At 34.0% G+C, this 21147-nt stretch overlaps 1 protein-coding gene across 5 annotated transcripts in view; it reads left to right on the top strand.

The window, feature by feature from the left end:
* LOC114327471 (ATP-citrate synthase) overlaps positions 1–21147 on the top strand; it is a 266730-nt gene that overhangs the window by 240718 nt on the left and 4865 nt on the right. For all 5 annotated transcript variants that reach the window (XM_028276104.2, XM_028276107.2, XM_028276106.2 and 2 more), the window contains 5 exons: positions 1105–1546; positions 15196–15409; positions 15473–15600; positions 15772–16101; positions 18702–18992. In XM_028276104.2, coding sequence (XP_028131905.1) covers positions 1105–1546; positions 15196–15409; positions 15473–15600; positions 15772–16101; positions 18702–18992 — 1405 coding nt within the window. The remainder of the gene's footprint in view (positions 1–1104; positions 1547–15195; positions 15410–15472; positions 15601–15771; positions 16102–18701; positions 18993–21147) is intronic.

Below are 21147 nucleotides of genomic sequence, written 5' to 3'. Positions count from 1 at the left end.
GGTGGAGTTTTCAAATGCATCCAAGTTTCTGGAGATGATCATGAATTTGGTCTTTTTGGTATTAATCTCTAATCCCATTCGCTTACTGTATTCTCCGATTATAGTGACAAGTTGTTGAAGATCTGCTATGTTGTCGCAAATTAAGACAGCATCATCAGCATATCGTATGTTGTTGATCAATACTCCATTCACTTTGATTCCCATCTCTGCATCTTCCAAAGACTCTTGAAATATGGCTTCCGAATAAATGTTAAATAAAAGAGGGGAAAGCACACATCCCTGCCGAACACCCCTTCTTATATGTATGGATTTGGATATAGAATTGTCTATTTTTAATTGTGCTGCCTGATACCAGTACAAGTTTTCAATGCATCTTATGTCTTTTTGTACTATATCAAGCTTCTTGAGGATCTGCATTAACTGCACCCTGCCGAACACCCCTTCTTATATGTATGGATTTGGATATAGAATTGTCTATTTTTAATTGTGCTGCCTGATACCAGTACAAGTTTTCAATGCATCTTATGTCTTTTTGTACTATATCAAGCTTCTTGAGGATCTGCATTAACTTGTGATGTTGGACACGATCAAACGCTTTCTCGTAGTCTAAAAATCACAGGAATACGTCCTTTCTCTGATCGTAACAATTTTGGACCAATGCCGTGCTGTGAAAATTAAGTGTCTTCAGTTGGAACTTTGGTCACTTCCACATGATCTCATTTTATCTACCAGGTTTTAGTCTGGTAGTTAAAATGGCGTCAAAAAGAAATAAATGCAGACCATTATAAACCTGGAAACAAACGTATTATCACAATTTACCGACCGTGGAAGCCTACACCCCTTGTTAATTTGTTTTATTTTTTGGTGTGTTTATTATGTGTTTTTAAATCACATGTAATAAGTGTTACTTATCTCTTATAATGTACACCATTTAGTAATAAAGTATAAGTTGTAAGAAGATCACTAGTAAAACTAGAAACTTTCACGTAGTTAATTTATTTAAATTTTTTTTATTTGCTTAAGCTCACCACTACAACATATTTGTTTAACCTATATATACGCTTTTTAGGGCACATATCAATTTATTTCACTTTCTTTTAACAGGGAGACTCAAAAGCCCTTCCAATGTTCACCAACAATACTAAAGCAATAATTTGGGGAATGCAGAACCGTGCTATCCAGAGCATGCTTGACTTCGATTTCGTGTGCAACAGAAAAAGTCCCAGCGTTGTAGCAATAATTTACCCCTTCACTGGCGACCACAAGCAAAAATACTACTGGGGACACAAAGAAATACTCATTCCGGTATACAAACAAATGAGAGACGCGATGATGAAACATCCTGACGCTGATGTCCTTGTTAACTTCGCTTCATTACGTTCAGGTTATTCTAGTACCGTGGAAACCCTGGAGTATCCACAAATCAGAACAATTGCCATCATTGCTGAAGGTATTCCAGAAAACTACACCAGGAAGTTGATCAAGTTGGCTGACGAGAAGAAGGTTTCTATTATTGGACCTGCCACAGTTGGTGGAGTTAAACCAGGTATGCTTAATTAAATAATGTATTCTTAAAAGCCCTTTTCTCTTCGATATTCATTAATAAAACTTCCCCAGAAGTTGCAGTTTCCCCATCTATTGCCCATAAATATGTTCTTTTTAATTAAATCGGACGTCATGTTCTAGCTCCTGAACTATCACAATTTTTATTTTCTTGGTCCTATAATGGATATTGGTAATCTGGTGCACGATTCTTCCGCTTTCCTCATAATATGTATAAGATCTCCCATAATTTTGCGATCCTTCCATTCTCTTTCATGTCTTCTTTTTCTTTTTGTTTAGACATGATTCTGTATGTTTCTTCAATGTTCCTCCAGTAAGTTGTCGTCCCATCGTTTTCGTGGTCTTCCCACTGATCGTCTTCCTATTAGGGAACCGTCTCTCGCCGTCCTTTTGTCATTCGGCTTATGTGGTCTTTCCATTCTACTCTTCTGTTTATTACCAAGTTATTAATGTTCCTCACCTTGCATCTCCGTCGTATATCTGTACTAGTTCTGTAGCATAGTGTCTTACTACCGATTTTTCGATGGGTTTTCATCTCTGCTGTTTGTAGCTACTTAAGGAGTTCGATCGATATTCTTTCCTCTTCTGGTGATTTTCTATTTTTGAAGTGAAAACTTCTTTAGGGACGTTGTGCGATTTTTGGATAGGAGAAAAGCATTGAATTCGCGACCGTCATCTTTAGGGACGTTGTGCGATTTTTTGATAGGGGAAAAAGCATTGAATTGGCGACCGTCATCGCGACCGTCATTGAGACCGTCATCGCTTATGCTATATATTATGTGTAGAGGCATTTAAATTTAAAATGAATGTAAAACCTATTTTAGGATGGGGAAAAAGTATTGATTTCGCGACCATCATCGCGTCGGCGAAATAAATTTTGTACATATATAGGTAGGTATATTATGTGTATGTATATTATTCATACATATATATATATATATATATATATATATATATATATATATATATATATATATATATAAATTGTATAGAAGTATTTAAATTTAAAATAAATGTAAAACCTATTTTAGGATGGGGAAAAAAGATTTATATATATATATAAATTGTATAGAAGTATTTAAATTTAAAATAAATGTAAAACCTATTTTAGGATGGGGAAAAAAGATTTATTTCGCCACCGTCATCGCGACCGTCATCTTTTCGGCGAACTAATAGACCGGTCTAGTTAGACTCAAAAATAGGAGTGAGGCTACAATAATTACCATCAAGCTGAAAATTGGTAGGATTGTTCAAAATACCATCATAAATGAAATGTAAAAAGTCCTCATAAATCCGACCCCTGCTAAAAAATTTACGCGGGGTCAAAGGTCACCAAATATGGTTTTTCGCGGTTTTCAGCGAAACGGTAAGTTTTATCGTAAAATTAGTTCTAACAAAAAATGTAGATTAGATAATTATCTATAAAAAATATCTTAATAGTTTTTTTCCTAAGAGGCACTGTTTTTGAGATACAACGATTCAAAGAGTTGAAAGACTTCTAATCGTCATAATAATATATGTATTAGTACACCAGGTATATACATCACTGAAGCTGTAATACAAGTAAACATAATATTCTACGGTCAACTTAACTTATATTACACATAATAATATAAGATTATAAATATGATAATGTTTCTACTATACAGCTTGCGGTCTACCGAGGGATGCAATCCATGAGCTGTATTATATTACAGTGCCAACAAAAAAATCTTTACAAAGTGAATGTAACGCGAAAATAATACGAATTATTTGAATTTTACGGCTTAATCCCAACAAAAATACACAACAAAATACAACAAATGACGAAGTATTAACTTATAATACTTCTTTTTATTTATGCGCCTTAGTTCAATTTGCAAAGATGGGTTTTGTCGGAATAAACACGTTCGTCAGCTAATCTAATCACCCTACCTATTCTCTTCTCAGAAGGGTTTGAACATAATAATGAAAGACAACTTTCTAGGCAAAATGTTTATAAATCCTTCAGGTAGATGACACCCGCGAGGTATTAATTAGTCTTGAGTACTACTCCGGAGTGAAAATACGTGTTAAACCTATATTTTTTTTATCGTGTATTTCGTGTTATTTTCATTGTTATAACAAAAATGTCAGAATATTGTTTTATTTGCGCTAAAATTTTAACTAAAGGTGAAATTGTTACCGCTGAACGTGGTATAAAAACATTAATCAATGCAAGTACTGAAAGAGCTGATGGATTTTTAGAATTTCTTAAACAGCAGAAATCTGTGACCATACATGTGGAGTGTCGTAAAAGTTATACTCGAAAGTGTTCTATTGCTGCAGCTATTAAAAGACAATATGAAAAACAAGAAGCCAGTACATCGACCAAAATTCCTCCTCTTACTAGAGCACGTGTAAGTGAACCAGCTTTTTGTTTTAAAAAACAATGCTTATTTTGCGGCCAGGAATGTAATGAAGAGCGTGAAAAAAAATGGCCATCTCTTCTCTCTCTCTATGTATGGAGCGCCTAAGAAAACTACGTGCTTAGATAAGTTTCGATATGCATGTTTTTTTAAAAGTACTCGAAACAAAAAACAAGTGCAGTTATCTTGTCTTCCTCCAACCTCAGCGGCTGCTCATCAACATCTTTTTCGGGTATATTACCAAGTTCAAGTGTGGCTTGGTTATCAGTTAGATCCAAAAGACTGGGGATGGAAATTAGTCGACAGTTCATTAGAACCAATTCAAACTTTACTCCCCCTGCGCCGGAAAAACTCCTGAACACAATTTTTTGCAACTGTAAAAAGGGATGTAGCGCTAAAGTTGGACTGTTTTGTTCGGTAGCATGCACTAATTGTCAAAACCGGTCGTGCTACAATGTTGAATCACCAACAATTGAGGATTTGATTCTATCGAGGAGCCATGCGATGTGTCATTATTGGGACAATTTACTTGCACCCAGGATGAACAAGAAGAAGAAGAACTAGAAGATGAAGAAGAGGAAGAAGAACAATGAGAAGAACAAGGGAAGCAGAAGTATTAGAAAATTATGAACCAGATTGATAAATTTCCCTTTTTTTTAATTTATACCGCTTTATATAAAGTTTAATCATTTTTAACCCTTGCCAATATCAATTATTAAATAGCTTTAAATTAAACAGAATCATAACAGATCCGTGGAATAGGCCTACTGGGGAAACCACGTTAAAAAAACGCGCCTCAAAGGTGGGGTGGAAACGTCTGCGCATATTATGACGATTACCACTTTTTGAATCGTTATATCTCAAAAACGGTGGCTCCCATGAAAAAAAGTAATAAGACATTTTTTATAGATAATTATCTAATCTACATTTTTTGTTAGCACTAATTTTACCGTAAAACTTACCGTTTCGCTGAAAATCGCTAAAAACCATATTTGGTGACCTTTGACCCCGCGTAAAATTTTTAGCAGGGCTCGGATTTATGAGGACTTTTTAGATTTCATTTATGATGGTATTTTTAACAATCCTGCCAATTTTCAGCTTAATGGTAATTTTTGTAGCCTCGGATGCGTAAGTTGACCGGAGTATAAATTTTGTACGTATCTATATTATGAGTATGTATACATAAATTGTATAAAAGTATTTAAATTTAAAATAAATGTAAAATCTATTTTGGGATGCGGAAAAAAGGTTGATTTCACGACCGTCATCGCTTCGACGAAATAAATTTTGTACGTGTATTATTAAGGGTCGTTTAAACACAGCGATAAATCAAACAACTTATCAAGGTCAGTCGAGTTGTTGCAACTTATCATTGTGTGTAAAGCGTCGTTTAAACACAACGATAAGTCACAGCAACTAGTTGTGATGACAAGTTGAAACGCTGTTTAGACGCTGCGATTCAATGCGATACCACCTTCAACCCAACCCCAACTTTGATAAGTTGTGCGATGCACCGTTTACACACAATGATAAGTTGCAACAACTCGATTGACCTTGATAAGTTGTTTGATTTATCGCTGTGTTTAAACGACCCTTAAACGGTGCATCGTACAACTTATCAAAGTTGGAGTTGGGTTGAAGGTGGTATCGCATTGAATCGCAGCGTCTAAACAGCGTTTCAACTTGTCATCACAACTAGTTGCTGTGACTTATCGTTGTGTTTAAACGACGCTTTATAATGTACGTATAATAATACTAATATTATTGAAGTGAAAACTTCTTTAGGGACGTTGTGCACTTTTTAGATGGGGAAAAAGTATTGAATTAGCGACCGTCATCGTCTTGGCGAAATACATTTTTGAAGTGAAAACTTTTTTAGGGATGTTGTGCACTTTTTAGATGGGGAAAAAGTGTTGAATTAGCGACCGCCATTGCTTCTGCGAAATAAATTTTTGAAGTGAAAACTTCTTTAGCGACGTTGTGCACTTTTAAGATAGGCAAAAATATTGAATTAGCGACCGTCATCGCGACCGTCATTGCTTCGACGAAATAATGTTGTGAAGTGAAAACTTCTTTAGGGATGTTTTGGTCTTTTTAGATGGGGAAAAAGTATTGAATTAGCGACCGTCATCACTTCAGCGAAATAAATTTTTGAAGTGAAAAGTTCTTTAGAGACGTTGTGCAGTTTTTAGATGGGGAAAAAGTATTAAATTAGCGACCGGTATTTGTTCGGCGAAATAAATTTTTGAAGTGAAAACTTTTTAGGGACGTTGTGCACTTTTAAGATGGGGAAAAAGTATTGAATTAGTGACCGTGATCGCTTCGGCGAAATAAATTTTTGAAGTGAAAACTTCTTTAGGGGCGTTTTGCATTTTTTCGATGGGAAAAAAGTATTAAATTAGCGACCGTCATTACTTCGACGTAATAAAATTTTGAAGTGAAATCTTCTTTATGGACGTTGTGCCCTTTTTAGATGGAGAAAAATATTGAATTATCGACCGTCATCGCGACCGTCATTGCTTCGACGAAATAAATTTTTGAAGCGAAACCTTTTTTAGGGACGTTATATACTTTTTAGATGGAGAAAAAGTGTTAGCGACCCTCATCGCTTCGGCAAAATAAATTTTTCAAATGAAAACTTCCTTAGGGACGTTATGCACTTTTTGGATGGGAAAGAGGTATTGAATTAGCGACCGTTATTGCTTCGACGAAATAAATTTTTGAAGTGAAAACTTCTTTAGGTACGTTGTGCCCTTTTTAGATGGAGAAAAAGTATTAAATTATCGACCGTCATCGCGACCGACATTGCTTCGACGAAATACATTTTTGAAGCGAAAACTTTTTTAGGGACGTTATACACTTTTTAGATGGGGAATAAGTGTTGTATGAGCGACCGTCATCGCTTCGGCGAAATAAATTTTTCAAATGAAAACTTTTTAGGGACGTTGTGCACTTTTTAGATGGGGAAAAATATTAAATGAGCGACCGTCATTGCCTCACGGAAAAAATTTTTAAAGTGAAAACTTATGTAGGGACGTTGTGCACTTTTTAGATAGGAAAAAATTATTGAGTTTGCGACCGTCATCACTTTGCCGAAATAAATTTCGTACGTACATAATATATATTATGTGTCATCATCATCCAACCAATTCACGTCCACTGCTGGACATAGGTCTCCCCCAATTGTTTCCACACTTCACGGTTTTGTGCTGATTTTTGCCAGTTTTTACTAATCCGCCTGATATCATCTGTCCATCGTGTAGGCGGCCTTCCTCTACTTCGTTTATCTTCTCTTGGTCTCCACTCCATCAGCTTTCGTGCCCATCTTGAATCTTTCAGCCTGGCGACGTGTCCTGCCCAGTTCCATTTGAGCCTGGTGATACGTTCTACAACATCTGCGATACCGGTTGTTTGTCTGAGATCTTCATTTCTTATTTTTTCCCGTAGAGTTACGCCCAGCATGGATCTTTCCATGCGCCTTTGAGCAACCCGCATTTTCGATGCTGTTGCCTTGGTTAGAGTCAGTGTCTCTGCTCCATATGTCATTACCGGTAGCACACATTGGTCAAACACTTGTCTTTTTAAACCGATCGGTATACTGCTCCTAAATATATCTCTCAGAGCTCCGTAGGCTGCCCAAGCAAGAGTTAATCTTGCGTGTGTCACATTATGTGTATGTATACATAAATAGCATAGAACGTACGCAACGCTTATATAATATAGGTATAGCACTTCTTTTTGGATGTGGAAAAGCATTGAGCTTGTAATTTATATACTATAAGAAGTTTTCACTTCTGTCCGCACTCCCATGAGTGCTTTAATTTTTTTTTTTAATTTCCTTAATGCTTCCTTTACCTCTCCCTCCTCGATGTTCAATTCTTCGTTTGTCGTAACTTCAGGTGTTGGTGGTTCATTATCGTCACCTTTAGTAATTAGAGATCGGAAGTAGTATGCCCATGTTTCCTTCTGAATATGTTCCGTTTTTATTAGTTCGTTCATCTCTTTTCTTTGTCCTCTGATCATTTTCCATACTTTTTTTGTGTTCCGTAGAAGTCGTGTTCCATCTATGTTGAGAAGCTCTGCCAGTGTTCCGTTTTTATTTGTCTGACTAAAGTATTCATTCGTGTCTGATTCGTTTATAGTGGTTGTATAGTCCTGGATCCCGCGTACCAAAAAAAAGTTGATTAATAGCAAGCTGAAAATTTGTTAATAGCTTAACGGTGTCTAGTCGGACAAACTTTGATGTACGGCAACACTGGAACCGGAGAAGTTTTAATTGTGGAACAGTTTAAAAATTTGGAACGTCAGATTACGAAAACGTCCCATGTATTTTGTCGGGCAGAACATCCAATTCATTTGTTACCCTTTCATTAAACTCTCATGCAAAAATCAGACTGCTATTACTAACCAACATGATTCCTGTCATTTGACATGTTCTTCGTGTTCCACTCATTAAAATGCCCAGTTGATGATAAACACCAGTTTGATTTTTGCATGAGAGTTTAATGAAATGGTAACAAATCAATTGGAAGTTCTGCCCGACAAAATACATCGAACGTTTTGGTAGTCTGGCGTTCCAAATTTTTAACCTGTTAAACAATTAAAACTTCCCCTGTTCCAGTGTTCCCATACGTCAAAGGTTGTCCGACTAGACACTGTTAAGCTATTAACAAATTTTCAGCTTGCTATTAATCAACTTTTTTTTGGTACGAGGGATCCAGGTCTAGTATGTCTGTTGTGATTGTTTTGTTCTGTATTGTAAAACGGCTTTTTTCTTTTCTTCACATTTTATCGTCACTTCCTCTCTAGATAGGGTTTTCTTTTTTATTAGTATTCGTTACTTTCCTCTCTCCAAGTGATTCTGTCGCTGCGTTGCTGTTGAATTTTTGACAGCTTTCCGCAATGTTATCGTTTTCTAATATGTCATTCTCAGCAATCTTCTATGCAAACTTATAAATCTCTTATTAGTCCAGAGAAATAAGGTCTTTGTCGGGACACTTGAGCAGCCAGGTTGCAAATAAATTTTTTGGGTACTATATATCTAATACAGTGGAACCTCGATAACTCGGATTAATTGGGACCGCGACCGATCCGGGTTATCGAAAATCCGAGATAGCCGGAGAATATGGTAAAAATTAATAAAATACGGTATACTTACAGATAAACTCCGTTAGAATTGAACATGAAATATATTTATAAATATGCACAGTACCTGCCTACTCATTAAAATTACTAAAAAAAACACCAAACCCAAACGTAAGCAAATGGAAGCGAACAATACAAGACACACAATACTGAAGACCATTGTTTATAAAAGAATTTTTTAAATAGTCTTTCCTAAACAATGCTGACAGTTTGAAATAAAAAGGAATAGACACTACAGACAGGTGGCTGTTGTTTATGCGGCGTGTGCTATGAGTCATTTTTAATACCGTATAGTTCAAATTACACACATAAGTACACATTATCTCTCAAATATTATATTACATACATTTTTATTGTTGAAAGGTTTGTCTGATAATTAACTATTTTGATTGGAAATAAGCCACAATTAAATTGAAAAATACAAAATATTGAAAATCAAAATGTTTATCTGATGAAAATCGGTCCGGGTTAGCCGGACTTCCGGGTTATCGGGGGCCGACTTATCGGGGTTCCACTGTACATTATAAATACGAAAATGGAAATACTTAATTAACAGTTCGGACGAGAATTTTGGATATTAACAAATAAGCGTCCAAAATGACAGTTTTTTCGTTTAAATCGCTACAGGTAAAAATAGGGTTATTAAATAACTTATTTGGAGTATTCATCTTTTAGTAAATGGGCAAAGGTTCACAATGGCAGTTTTTTAATTTTCGTCCAGTCATTTGTTGCTTCGCTAATTGCAAAATAAGACTAAAATTTCGAAAATAAAAAATTTGCTATAACTTTTGCGAAAGTGAACTTAAGACTTTCATATTGCACGAAAAGTGGAGACAACCAGTACATATCATGCACAAAAAATTTCAAGACGATTCGTCAATTAGTTTAAATTTTATTCATTTTGTTTATCCCAAAGAGCTTTTTTGCAATGTTATTGTTCAGAAAATAAGAATGATACAGCAATTCTGTGGAAACCACATGAAAGAAGAACACTTATATTTTCACAGCATTTAATAAAATCCATAAAAAGTCATTTTTATCATTCTGAAAATATTTTACTAAAGTAGAGTCATTTTTTTTGGCTTCACAACAATTTGAATAGCTTTGTTAATATTGACTGTAGAGTAAATCTACTTTGAGATTTCAAAAGCTGGTATTTTTATACGAATTTTCAAAACAAAAATTTTTCTCCTAGTTCAAGTGTGGTCAAAGTTAGCCACTTTTATTATTTAAGTCAGTTACTTCTGTGTACAAAAAATTCTCCTGTAACAGTGTTAGTTACCATACTCCTCCGAAACGGCTTGACCGATTTATACGAAATTTTACACGTATATCCTGTAGGACTGAGAATAAGTTTTAACCTATTTTTCATACCCATAATTTATAAGGGGGGTTGCCCCCTCGACATTATTTTTTATTTTTATTAAAAAATACATACAACCCTTAATTTTCACTCTTCTATCATCAACCCCTATTTTTTTAATAGCCATCTATACATTTACATCTAAAATTCTCCTGTAACAGTGTTAGTTACCATTCTCCCCCGAGACCGCTTGACCGGTTTTTATGAAATTACATATGTATATTCGGTAGGTCTTAGAATCGGTCGTAATCTATTTTTCACATCCCAGAGTGATAAGGGGGTTCCGCCTAACATTTTGTAATGTTAGGTGGGGATATGTGTACATAACGTACTCTACAAGACTACGAGCACATACAAATTTAAAAAAATGATGATCAAAATCCATCAACAGGCTCCAGAGATATTAATTGCAGCTCATGTTTAAAGAATCAATTTCATTTTTTGAGTGCACGGATTTTAATAATTCCCCTCCACCGACCATGAATCGATTTCGTTAGGACGTAATTTTTAAACCTTTATTAACCGCTTTGTTGAAGTTTAACGTTTACTCAAACTTTTACACATTACCAGAGAACGGCAGTTCTCGCCAGTGGCGCACACCCAAACCCCCCTACATGCGACACTATACAGGGTGTTTGATAAAGAATGGGCCATATACCCAAGAATGGGAGATACAGGGTGTCCAAGTTAAACTTTTTGTTTATTTATTATTGAATATTTCCTGTCAGATATGAGATAACAACATGAAATTTGGTATGTGAGGGTTTTTTGGGCCGAGAAAACTAAATTCCCTACCAAAAATTATGTATTGCCCAGAGGGCGCCACATACGCCTTTCAGCACTCATTTATTACGTTCAATTTTTTTTATCCCTCACTCTGTATAATTTTGACATTAAAATTTTTATTCTCCTATTAGTTTTACTTAAAAAAGGTATACTTCTTTCATCTCCCTAAACTCAACCGTTTTCGAGATAAACGCAATTTATATCTGCGATACACCATCATTTTTAGCATAATTATTGTAGTTACACCCGAAAAATAACTTAAAACCATAAAATTATCCAAAAATGTATCGCAAATTTCTTCAAATGGAACTTGCGATGCAATGACATAAATTTGAGAACTGGCACAATTATTATGGTTTTAAGTTATTTTTCGGGTGGAACTACAATGATATTATGCTAAAAATGATGGTGTATCGCAGATTTAAAATGCGTTTATCTCGAAAACGGTTGAGTTTAGGGAGATGAAAGAAGTATACCTTTTTTAAGTAAAACTAATAGGAGAATAAAAATTTTAATGTCAAAATTATACAGAGTGAGGGATAAAAAAATTGAACGTAATAAATGAGTGCTGAAAGGCGTATGTGGCGCCCTCTGGGCAATACATAATTTTTGGTAGGGAATTTAGTTTTCTCGACCCAGAAAACCCCCACATACCAAATTTCATGTTATTATCTCATACCTGTCAGGAAATATTTAATAATAAATAAAAAAAAAGTTTAATTTTGACACCCTGTATCTCGGTTATTATAAACTTTGTACTAAGGTAAGTTAGCTTAAATCGGCCTATTTTAACCTCAGGAACCTGAGGTTAAGCTATGGCCCATTCTTTACCAAACACCTTGTATATACACGAAATTTTCGATTTTCTAAATCTGACTGAATTGAAAATTCGGTCGACTTCCATCTTAAAGTTCAGGAAAAGACTCACCCATTCATATGTCAACCATCCATTATGGTCCAAGGGTGTGGATTTTACGGCCCATCCTATTTAGGCTCTGTTTTTCGTTCTCGTCCCCAAAACTCCCAAAAAATTCAATAATTTAAGTCCGGCCTTTGCGGCTTCTGATAGTGCTGATCATTAACTTTCCAACGCACGTTTAATTTTGAAAATCGGTTATACCATTCAAAAGTTACCGAGCTCAGAAGTATGACTCAATTTTTATTTAAAAAAGGGAAAATGTTTGTGGATATGTATGTATGTGTGTGGAAAAGTTACACCGATTTGAATTTTTTTTTCTGTGTTTGAAGAGGGGGTCAGGGCCGATTCAGAACCGGTGTAGTTTGTGACTTTTGACCACCCATAAGCCAGCTATAGGACTTGGTAGGTACAAAACGGCATATTTTTGGGGGTATATATCTTCGGATCAAGTAGAGGCAGGAGAACCGCAAATACATCAAATCAATAGTGTTGAGTTAAGCTTTCAAATAGTGTTTAAGCCGTCAGGATAAGACATACACGCGGCTCAGTATATCCGAAAAACTGAAAAACTAAACTTGGTTTATCGGCAATTTTTCGCCGCCAATTTTTGTTTTTCGACAATTACTCAAAATTTCAACCAACGAATTGTGCTAATAACTGAACGTTTGTAGAAGGATTCAAAACGAATCTAACGGTGTATACCTCATATCCGGGAAAATTCGAATTTTTAAGTTATAGGCTTCATAAATATGATCAAATCTATTTCCTATGGGAAAAACGGTTCCTGAAGCTCAATAATTCCTGTAATATCTTCAGGTATTATACTTGACCTTAGATCCATCAGATACTACTGGTCGATAGGTTTCAAACTCATGTTTACTGATCAACATCGGTTAAGCCGTTTAGAAGTTATTAAGATACAAATGTATAATCCAGTTAACGATTATTCCCGAAATGGTTTATGTAGTTGTAGTGGTTACGACGCTAAATTTGATCTGGCAACGGCCAATTCGACTTTACCGGCAACCTCAATATTTCTTTCAATCTATTTTGAATAGAAAAAAATCTAGTGTACATTCGATGGACACTAGTTCATTTGGAGATAATGCAACAAAGGTGACCATTTATAAAGCTTAACGTGTAATATACAGGAGCATTGCATTTAACTTCATACATTTAATTTATAAAAAACTTAAAAAACTCCTGATACAAGAATAAAAAACCGCTAAACGCCGTAAAAATGAGTGGCGCATACAATATTCCAGCTACAAAAGATCTGATATGAATATTATGTGGCGCGAAAATGTATTTTCATTTTAATGCAAAACAAAATTCTAGTTTTATTTTAAAAGATTTTCATAATATTTGCTAAATTTAAGTAAACGCGCCACAAAAGAGTTTCAAAATTCAAACTGTATCAAAGTTACTCTTTTGTGGCGCGTTTACTTCAAATTTAGCAAATATTATAAAAAAAATCTTTTAAAATAAAACTAGAATTTTGTGTTCCATCAAAATGAAAATACATTTTCGCGCCACGTAATATTCATATCATTCATCAACTATCTTTTGTAGCTGGAATATTGTATGCGCCACTCATTTTTACGGCGTTTAGCGGTTTTTTATTCTTGTAAACTATATACCTTGAACTTCAAAATGGCGCTAGTTAGGTTGCTTAATTGTTATAAACAAAGTAGCTGTGAATTAAATAAAAAAAGTGGCTAACTTTGACCGTAATTAACCTAGACAAAAAGATTTTTTTTTGAAAATTCGTGTTTTGAAAATACCAGCTTTTCAAATCCCGAAGTAGTTTTAGTCTAGAGTCAATTTTAACAAAGATATTCGAATTGTTTATAATCCAAAAATGACTCTACTTTAGTAAAATATTTTTGGAATGATTAGAATGACTTTTTAATGATTTTTTTTAAACTTTGAAAAATAACTATTCTTCTTTCACGTGATTTCCAAAGAATTGATATATCATTATTATTTTCTGAACAATAACATTGCAAAAAAAATCTTTGGGATAAACAAATTAAATAAAATTTAAACTATTCGACGAATCGTCTTAAATTTTTTTATACATTATATGGTCTGTTTGACTCAACTTTTCATGTAATATGAAGGTCATTTTTGCAAAAGTTATAGCAAATTTTTATTTTCGAAATTTTAGTTTTATTTTAAAATTTCCGAAGCAACAAATGATCGAACTAAAATTCAAAAACTGTCGTTTTAAACTTTTGCTCATCTACTAAGAGAAGGATACTATAAATAAGATTTAATTACCCTATTTTTACCTGTGGCGATTTAAACGAAAAAACTGTCATTTTTGACACTTATTTGTAAATAACTAAAATTCTCATCCGAACTGTGACGGGCATTTTTGTATTTATAATGTATTAGGTATATACTAACCAAAAAACCCAGTTGCAACCTGGCTGCTCAAGTGTCCCGAACAGGGTATATTTTTGCCTTATTTCCCTGGCGTATTGGGACCGTGCAAGTTCGGCAAAGCGACCTCTATTTCTACGCTCTGTACTTTTATTCGCACTTTTAATTATATTGGCCAATTATATTAGTCCTGGTTGCTGGATAATTGTCAAGACCATAGTCCAAAAAAATAATAAGAAGAAAAAATATAATGCAGGTTATGTTTAGCAAACGTAAACAAGTGTATTTGGTAAATAAAATCAGTTATTAAAATGCAGTACTGCAAGCAAAATACAATTAATTAAATTTACCTTTATATAATAATTGCATATCATATCAATATTGTGGAGCAATATATAATTTTTCTGCGTCAATGACAGAAGGTATGAAATATACGTCAATTTGACAATTTCAATTGACAATATGAATTATTTAAGATAGTTGCAATATTTCTCCGCGACTCGCGCACGGTCGTTTCTCGTTTCCCTTTCCAAGTACTTGCACACCGCGAATAATATGTAAACTGCATTATGTCATAATTCTATATACATGCTATCCATTTCTACATACTTTATAGTTAATATAATTATTAACGCTCTTTATAGGGTGCTTTAAGATTGGTAACACTGGAGGAATGATGGACAACATCTTACACTCAAAATTGTACAGACCAGGCAGTGTAGCTTACGTCTCAAGATCTGGTGGTATGTCTAACGAATTAAACAACATCGTGTCCAAAGCAACCGACGGAGTCTACGAAGGTGTAGCTATCGGTGGAGACAGATACCCTGGAACTACTTTCATGGATCACATTATGAGGTAAGTCACTTTTACACAATATAGTCAGTCGAACAGTATGAATTATAACCTATACTTTTGTAGATATCAAGCTGATGATAATGTTAAGATGATCATCCTTCTTGGTGAAGTAGGAGGTACTGAGGAATACCAAGTATGTAAAGCATTGCAAACCAAACAAATTACAAAGCCTTTGGTAGCTTGGTGTATAGGTATGTGTTCAGTGGTATTGCTTATATAAAGGGTTTTTATTATAACGGAACTTATTGTGACTATAAGCGTTTTATTCGCTTTTTGAGATTCCTATAGTATTTTCCTCTTTTATCTTTTTAATAAGATTAACATAATCAAAGTGAACAGCTAATTATTTTGTGTAATTTTAGGAACTTGCGCTGGAATGTTCACTTCAGAAGTCCAATTCGGCCATGCAGGCTCTTGCGCTAACTCAAACCAAGAAACTGCCACAGCTAAGAACGAAGCTCTCAAGGCAGCCGGTGCACACGTACCTGATTCTTTCGATTATTTAGGTGATATCGTTGGCAAAGTATACGAGCAGCTTGTAAAACAAGGCGTGATAGTGCCAAGACCAGAAGTTCCTCCACCAACCGTGCCAATGGACTACAGTTGGGCTCGTGAGTTGGGGCTTATTAGAAAACCCGCCAGCTTCATGACTTCCATCTGTGATGAAAGAGGACAAGAGCTCATATATGCAGGTATTTTATCTTTGGATATTTTTTTTAGTTTTTGTTAAAATGTAATCCTTACACCAATACTTTTTTATTTTTAGTTTCGCAACTAAAATTTCCCATAATTCACTTTTGCTCTCTGACACAATTGGTCTAGTTATTATGGAAGTTTTCTCAGAGGTTTAGTTACTCTAATATGATGTTTTTCTAAAAGTATCAGAATCAGTGTCACTGTTCAGTTACAAATAGGATTTGTTAGGAAAAAAGCCATAATAACCTATTTTAGATTAATTATTATCTAATTTATCAAATGTTGTAGATATGTAGATATGGCTATACAGGGTGAGTCAGAGGAACTGTACATACTCCTACCTCGTATAGAGGCCCCTATGGGGAATAACAAATGACCATTAAAAAGTGTCTGCTCCCATTGTTTAATAATATACAGGGCGAGTTTCGCATTTTGACAGAAATTTGTATTCGTCATAATTTTTGAACGGTCAGATCGATGTGTCTCTTATTTTGGTCAATCGTTACACTATTGCCACCTAATCAACTGATTTATTCAAACTAGAAAAAAATCAGGTCCGGCTTTAAAAAAATTAGTTCGTTTGGGTCTTAGAAAAAATTTCACCCTGTATAAGCTTTTTGAAAACTATAATATGAATTTTACAAATTAAACAAATAGGCAATTAAAATAACATATTTATTTTTTTCCGCACACGATTGCTTAATTTTTTATAAAAAAATCAAATTTGATTATGAATTAAAAGTTTGGTAAAGTGAACCATAGATTTAACAAAATTAACTTTTATTACCAAAATTATTTTTTTTTAACAAATATTTAATTTCTGTTACCACCAATCAACTGATTTATTCAAACAAGAAAAAAATCAGGTCCGGATTTAAAAAATAAGTTCGTTTTGGTATTAGAAAAAATTTCACCCTGTATATGCTTTTTGAAAACTCTAATATAATTTTTACAAATTAGACAAATAGGCAATTAAAATGGCATATTTATTTTTTTCCCCACACGATTACTTAATTTTTTATAAAAAAAAATCAAATTTGACTATGAATAATTAAAAGTTTGGCAAAGTTTTTGCATAGATTTAAAAAAATTACCTTTTTTTACAAAAATTAATTTACAAAAACAACGTTTTTTTTACAATTAAAAGTCTTACCATTTTTTTTTTTCTATAACACGTCTAGATCTAAAACTTCCCATAACACTTCTTTTGGACTCTATAGTTTAACATAGACGTGATCAAATTGATAAATTTTAAATTTTTCCACCTAATTTTTGCGATTTACAAGTTTGCAACTTTTACAAGAAGAAGACTGAAAGTCTACAACAACTTTCATAGTCTTCACAATGGTAAAATGTATGTGCTGTAAAAATTTCAGAAAAAAATATTAAAATGTAACAGAGTTGTAGCGAGTTAAACCGTGAGTTCATTTTTTTTTTCATTTTTAGGTTAAAATTCCGATTTTGACAAATTTGATTTTTTAATAAAAAATTAAGTTATCGTGTGGGGAAAAAATAAATATGCCATTTTAATTGCCTATTTGTCTTATTTGTAAAATTCATATTAGAGTTTTCAAAAAGCATATACAAGGTGAAATTTTTTCTAAGACCAAAACGAACTAATTTTTTTAATCCGGACCTGATTTTTCTCTAGTTTGAATAAATCAGTTGATTGGATGGTAACATAAATTACTTATTTGTGCAAAAAAAGTTAATTTTTGTAATAAAAGTTATTTTTTTTAAATCTATGGTTCACTTTACGAAACTTTTCATCCATAGTGAAATTTGATTTTTTTTTTATAAAAAATTAAGTATTCGTGTGCGGAAAAAAATAAATATGCCATTTTAATTGCCTATTTGTCTAATTTGTAAAATTCATATTAGAGTTTTCAAAAAGCGTATACAGGGTGACATTTTTTCTAAGAGCCAAACGAACTAATTTTTTTAAAGCCGGACCTGATTTTTTTTTAGTTTGAATAAATCAGTTGATTAGGTGACAATAGTGTAACGATTGGCCAAAATAAGAGACACATCGATCTGACCGTTCAAAAATTATGACGAATACAAATTTCTGTCAAAATGCGAAACTCGCCCTGTATATTATTAAACAATGGGAGCAGACACTTTTTAATGGTCATTTGTTATTCCCCATAGGAGCCTCTATACGAGGTAGGAGTATGTACAGTTCCTCATGACTCACCCTGTATATTACTTACTCAGTGTTTAGGACAACTTTACGAAGATAGTTTCTTTTATAATGAACGATCTTCATGTGCCTCATCCTCTAAGGACATTGCCGATGATCATGGCCCATTTTACTTTGTCTGCAGCAGTTCTGAATAGTTCTATTGTTGTTTTCCCACTCCACTGCTTTAAATGTTTCATCCAGGATGTGTGTGGTCTCCCCGGTCCTCTTTTTCCTTACACTTTTCATTGTATAACTAATCGTATCAGCTCATATATTTCATTTCTTAATTTGTGACAAAAGTAGCTCATTTTTCTTTCCTTCATAGTGTTGAGTATGAACGATAGCACACGATAGTTCGAAAAAAAAAGTGCCAATATTTTTCGTTTATTGTATTTTTATTTTGCTTTCCAGGTATGCCCATTTCTGATGTGCTTCAAAAGAACGTAGGCATCGGCGGGGTCATATCGCTTTTGTGGTTCCAAAGATGCTTACCTCCGTACGCTTGCAAATTCTTCGAGATGTGCTTGATGGTGACAGCCGATCATGGACCTGCAGTATCAGGAGCTCACAACACCATAGTCTGTGCCCGTGCTGGTAAAGATCTAGTTTCCAGTTTGGTATCCGGTCTTCTTACAATCGGTGACAGGTTCGGTGGAGCTTTGGACGGTGCAGCTAAGATGTTCAGTGAAGCCTATGACAAAGGTAATTAGTTGTATTCATACGATACTGTATGTAGAAGAAACTTTAAGACCACTAAAAGTTGATGTGTAAATAGGAATGTATTATATATCAATATGCAAACATTGAATACATATTATTGGAATAATGGACAGAAAGAAGTGGAAGATCCAGTAAAGAAAGGACCAGACACTAAAAAGGGAAACTTTACAGATACTGTCAAAACGTTCATTTGATGAAATTTGATAACAAAATTTTAAAAAGTTTCGATCAGTAAATTTTCAAACGGTAAATTCATTTGTCAGTTAATGTCTACCGTGGCTAATGCTCCCAATGCCACAGAGTAGGACAGGAAAAATAAAATTAATCAGTTTCGGAGAGGCCTTTCTGTCCCAACGCCGCATATATATGTTTTTTAAAAAGTGGGTCTGTAGTCCCAGCCGCCGTATATATACGTTCAAGGTGTTATGGTCTCAATTTATAAAAGCCGAAAATATGCATTGCTTATAAAATTTTAGACCGATTGGTGTCCCAATGCCGTAGAAATATGTCCGAAAATGTTAGATTATTGTTCCCAAAGCCGCAAAATGTTAGCACCTAAGACAGATCATGCGGACCCATTGCCGTACATATTTGTTTACATATGAAGGGTACAGGCAAAGAAGGTGCTATGTCAAAATAATAGGTTTCGAGAAAAATGGTTTTAGAGGTTAAGGCTCTCTGGTGTTTGTTTATTATTTATGCACTGCCGAAAACTCGTTCATTTATTAAATTTGCTGGAATTACAGCGATGGCCTCAGCATTTTTTGGACATTCATTTGTTTATTTATATGCGACGTATATAAATTCTGCTTCTTCTTAGTGGAGAGGATATAGAACGTGTAAATTATTTTAAATACCTTGGCAGCTGGTTAAATGTAATCAGATGAAGGGATAATAACCAGGATCGAAATATCACGTAAGGAATTTGATCTGGAAACCAGTTTTATGTGACAGAAACCTGTTGTTGCATATTCCCAAGTCTTAAATTTTATGTGTGGTCTATCATATTGTATGGACGTTAAATACCACATTGCTAAACAAATTAGAAGTATTTGAATTGTGGTGCTATCGACGGATATATCGAATTGTGGTTCTTAAAATTATGATGTTCTGAAGCTATTTTCTTGTGGCATTTTTATAATCAACTATTTTCAATGGGAAATAAGCCACAATTTTACCAAAAAAATGATTTTATTAACGTTTCGAAGCCCAAGTCGGGTGTCGTTGTCAAAATACAAAATAATACTAGATTAAAGAAAAATGTTGTTGCTTAGTAAAAAATTCTTCTAATAATTTATTTAATCTGACTCATTTATATCGGCAATTCAGACATGTACTATACATTTTAAAGTAGAAGACTTTAACATGATATTGCCAATATTGATGAGTTGCGTTCCTGGGACGACTTTATTAAAAGATATTTCATTCGATTACATGAAATCAACCTCAACTCAAGAATATCCTATATGGTTTTCCCTCGTGATTTACTATGGAATCTCCAGCGCGAGAATTTTACTGCCACCGTTGCATTTGGTTGTCTTTTTAAAGACAGATCACATCCTATGATTTTTTGTGGCGGATATTCTTAAGTTGAGGTTGATTTCATGTAATCGAATGAACTATATTTTAATAAAGTCGTCCCAGGATCGCAACTCATCAATATTGGCAATATCATGTTAAAGTCTTCTACTTTAAAATGTATATTACATGTCTGAATTGCCGATATAAATGAGTCAGATTAAATAAATTATTAGAAGAAGTTTTTACTAAGCAACAACATTTTTCTTTAATCTAGTATTATTTTGTATTTTGACAACGACACCCGACTTGGGCGTCGAAACGTTAATAAAATAATTTTTTTGGTAAAATTGTGGCTTATTTCCCATTGAAAATAGTTGATTAAAATGATGAATTGATAATGTCTGTTCATAAACTTCATAAAGAGGGAAAAACAAAATAATTCGGTCATATAATAAATGGTCCTAAATATCGTCTACTTTGCCTTATAATACAAGGAAAAGTGGAGGGAAAGAGACGGATTGATCAAAAGAAACTTTCATGACTACATAATATTAGACAATGGTGTGGTTCCACAGTAGAAGCATTATTTCCCGTAGCAGCCGATAGAAAATGGTTT

The sequence above is a fragment of the Diabrotica virgifera genome, chromosome 1 (assembly GCF_917563875.1).
Source record: "Diabrotica virgifera virgifera chromosome 1, PGI_DIABVI_V3a".
Lineage (NCBI taxonomy): Eukaryota > Metazoa > Arthropoda > Insecta > Coleoptera > Chrysomelidae > Diabrotica > Diabrotica virgifera.
Note: the sequence above shows the minus strand (reverse complement) of the source record. Positions and strands in the feature narration are given on the sequence as shown.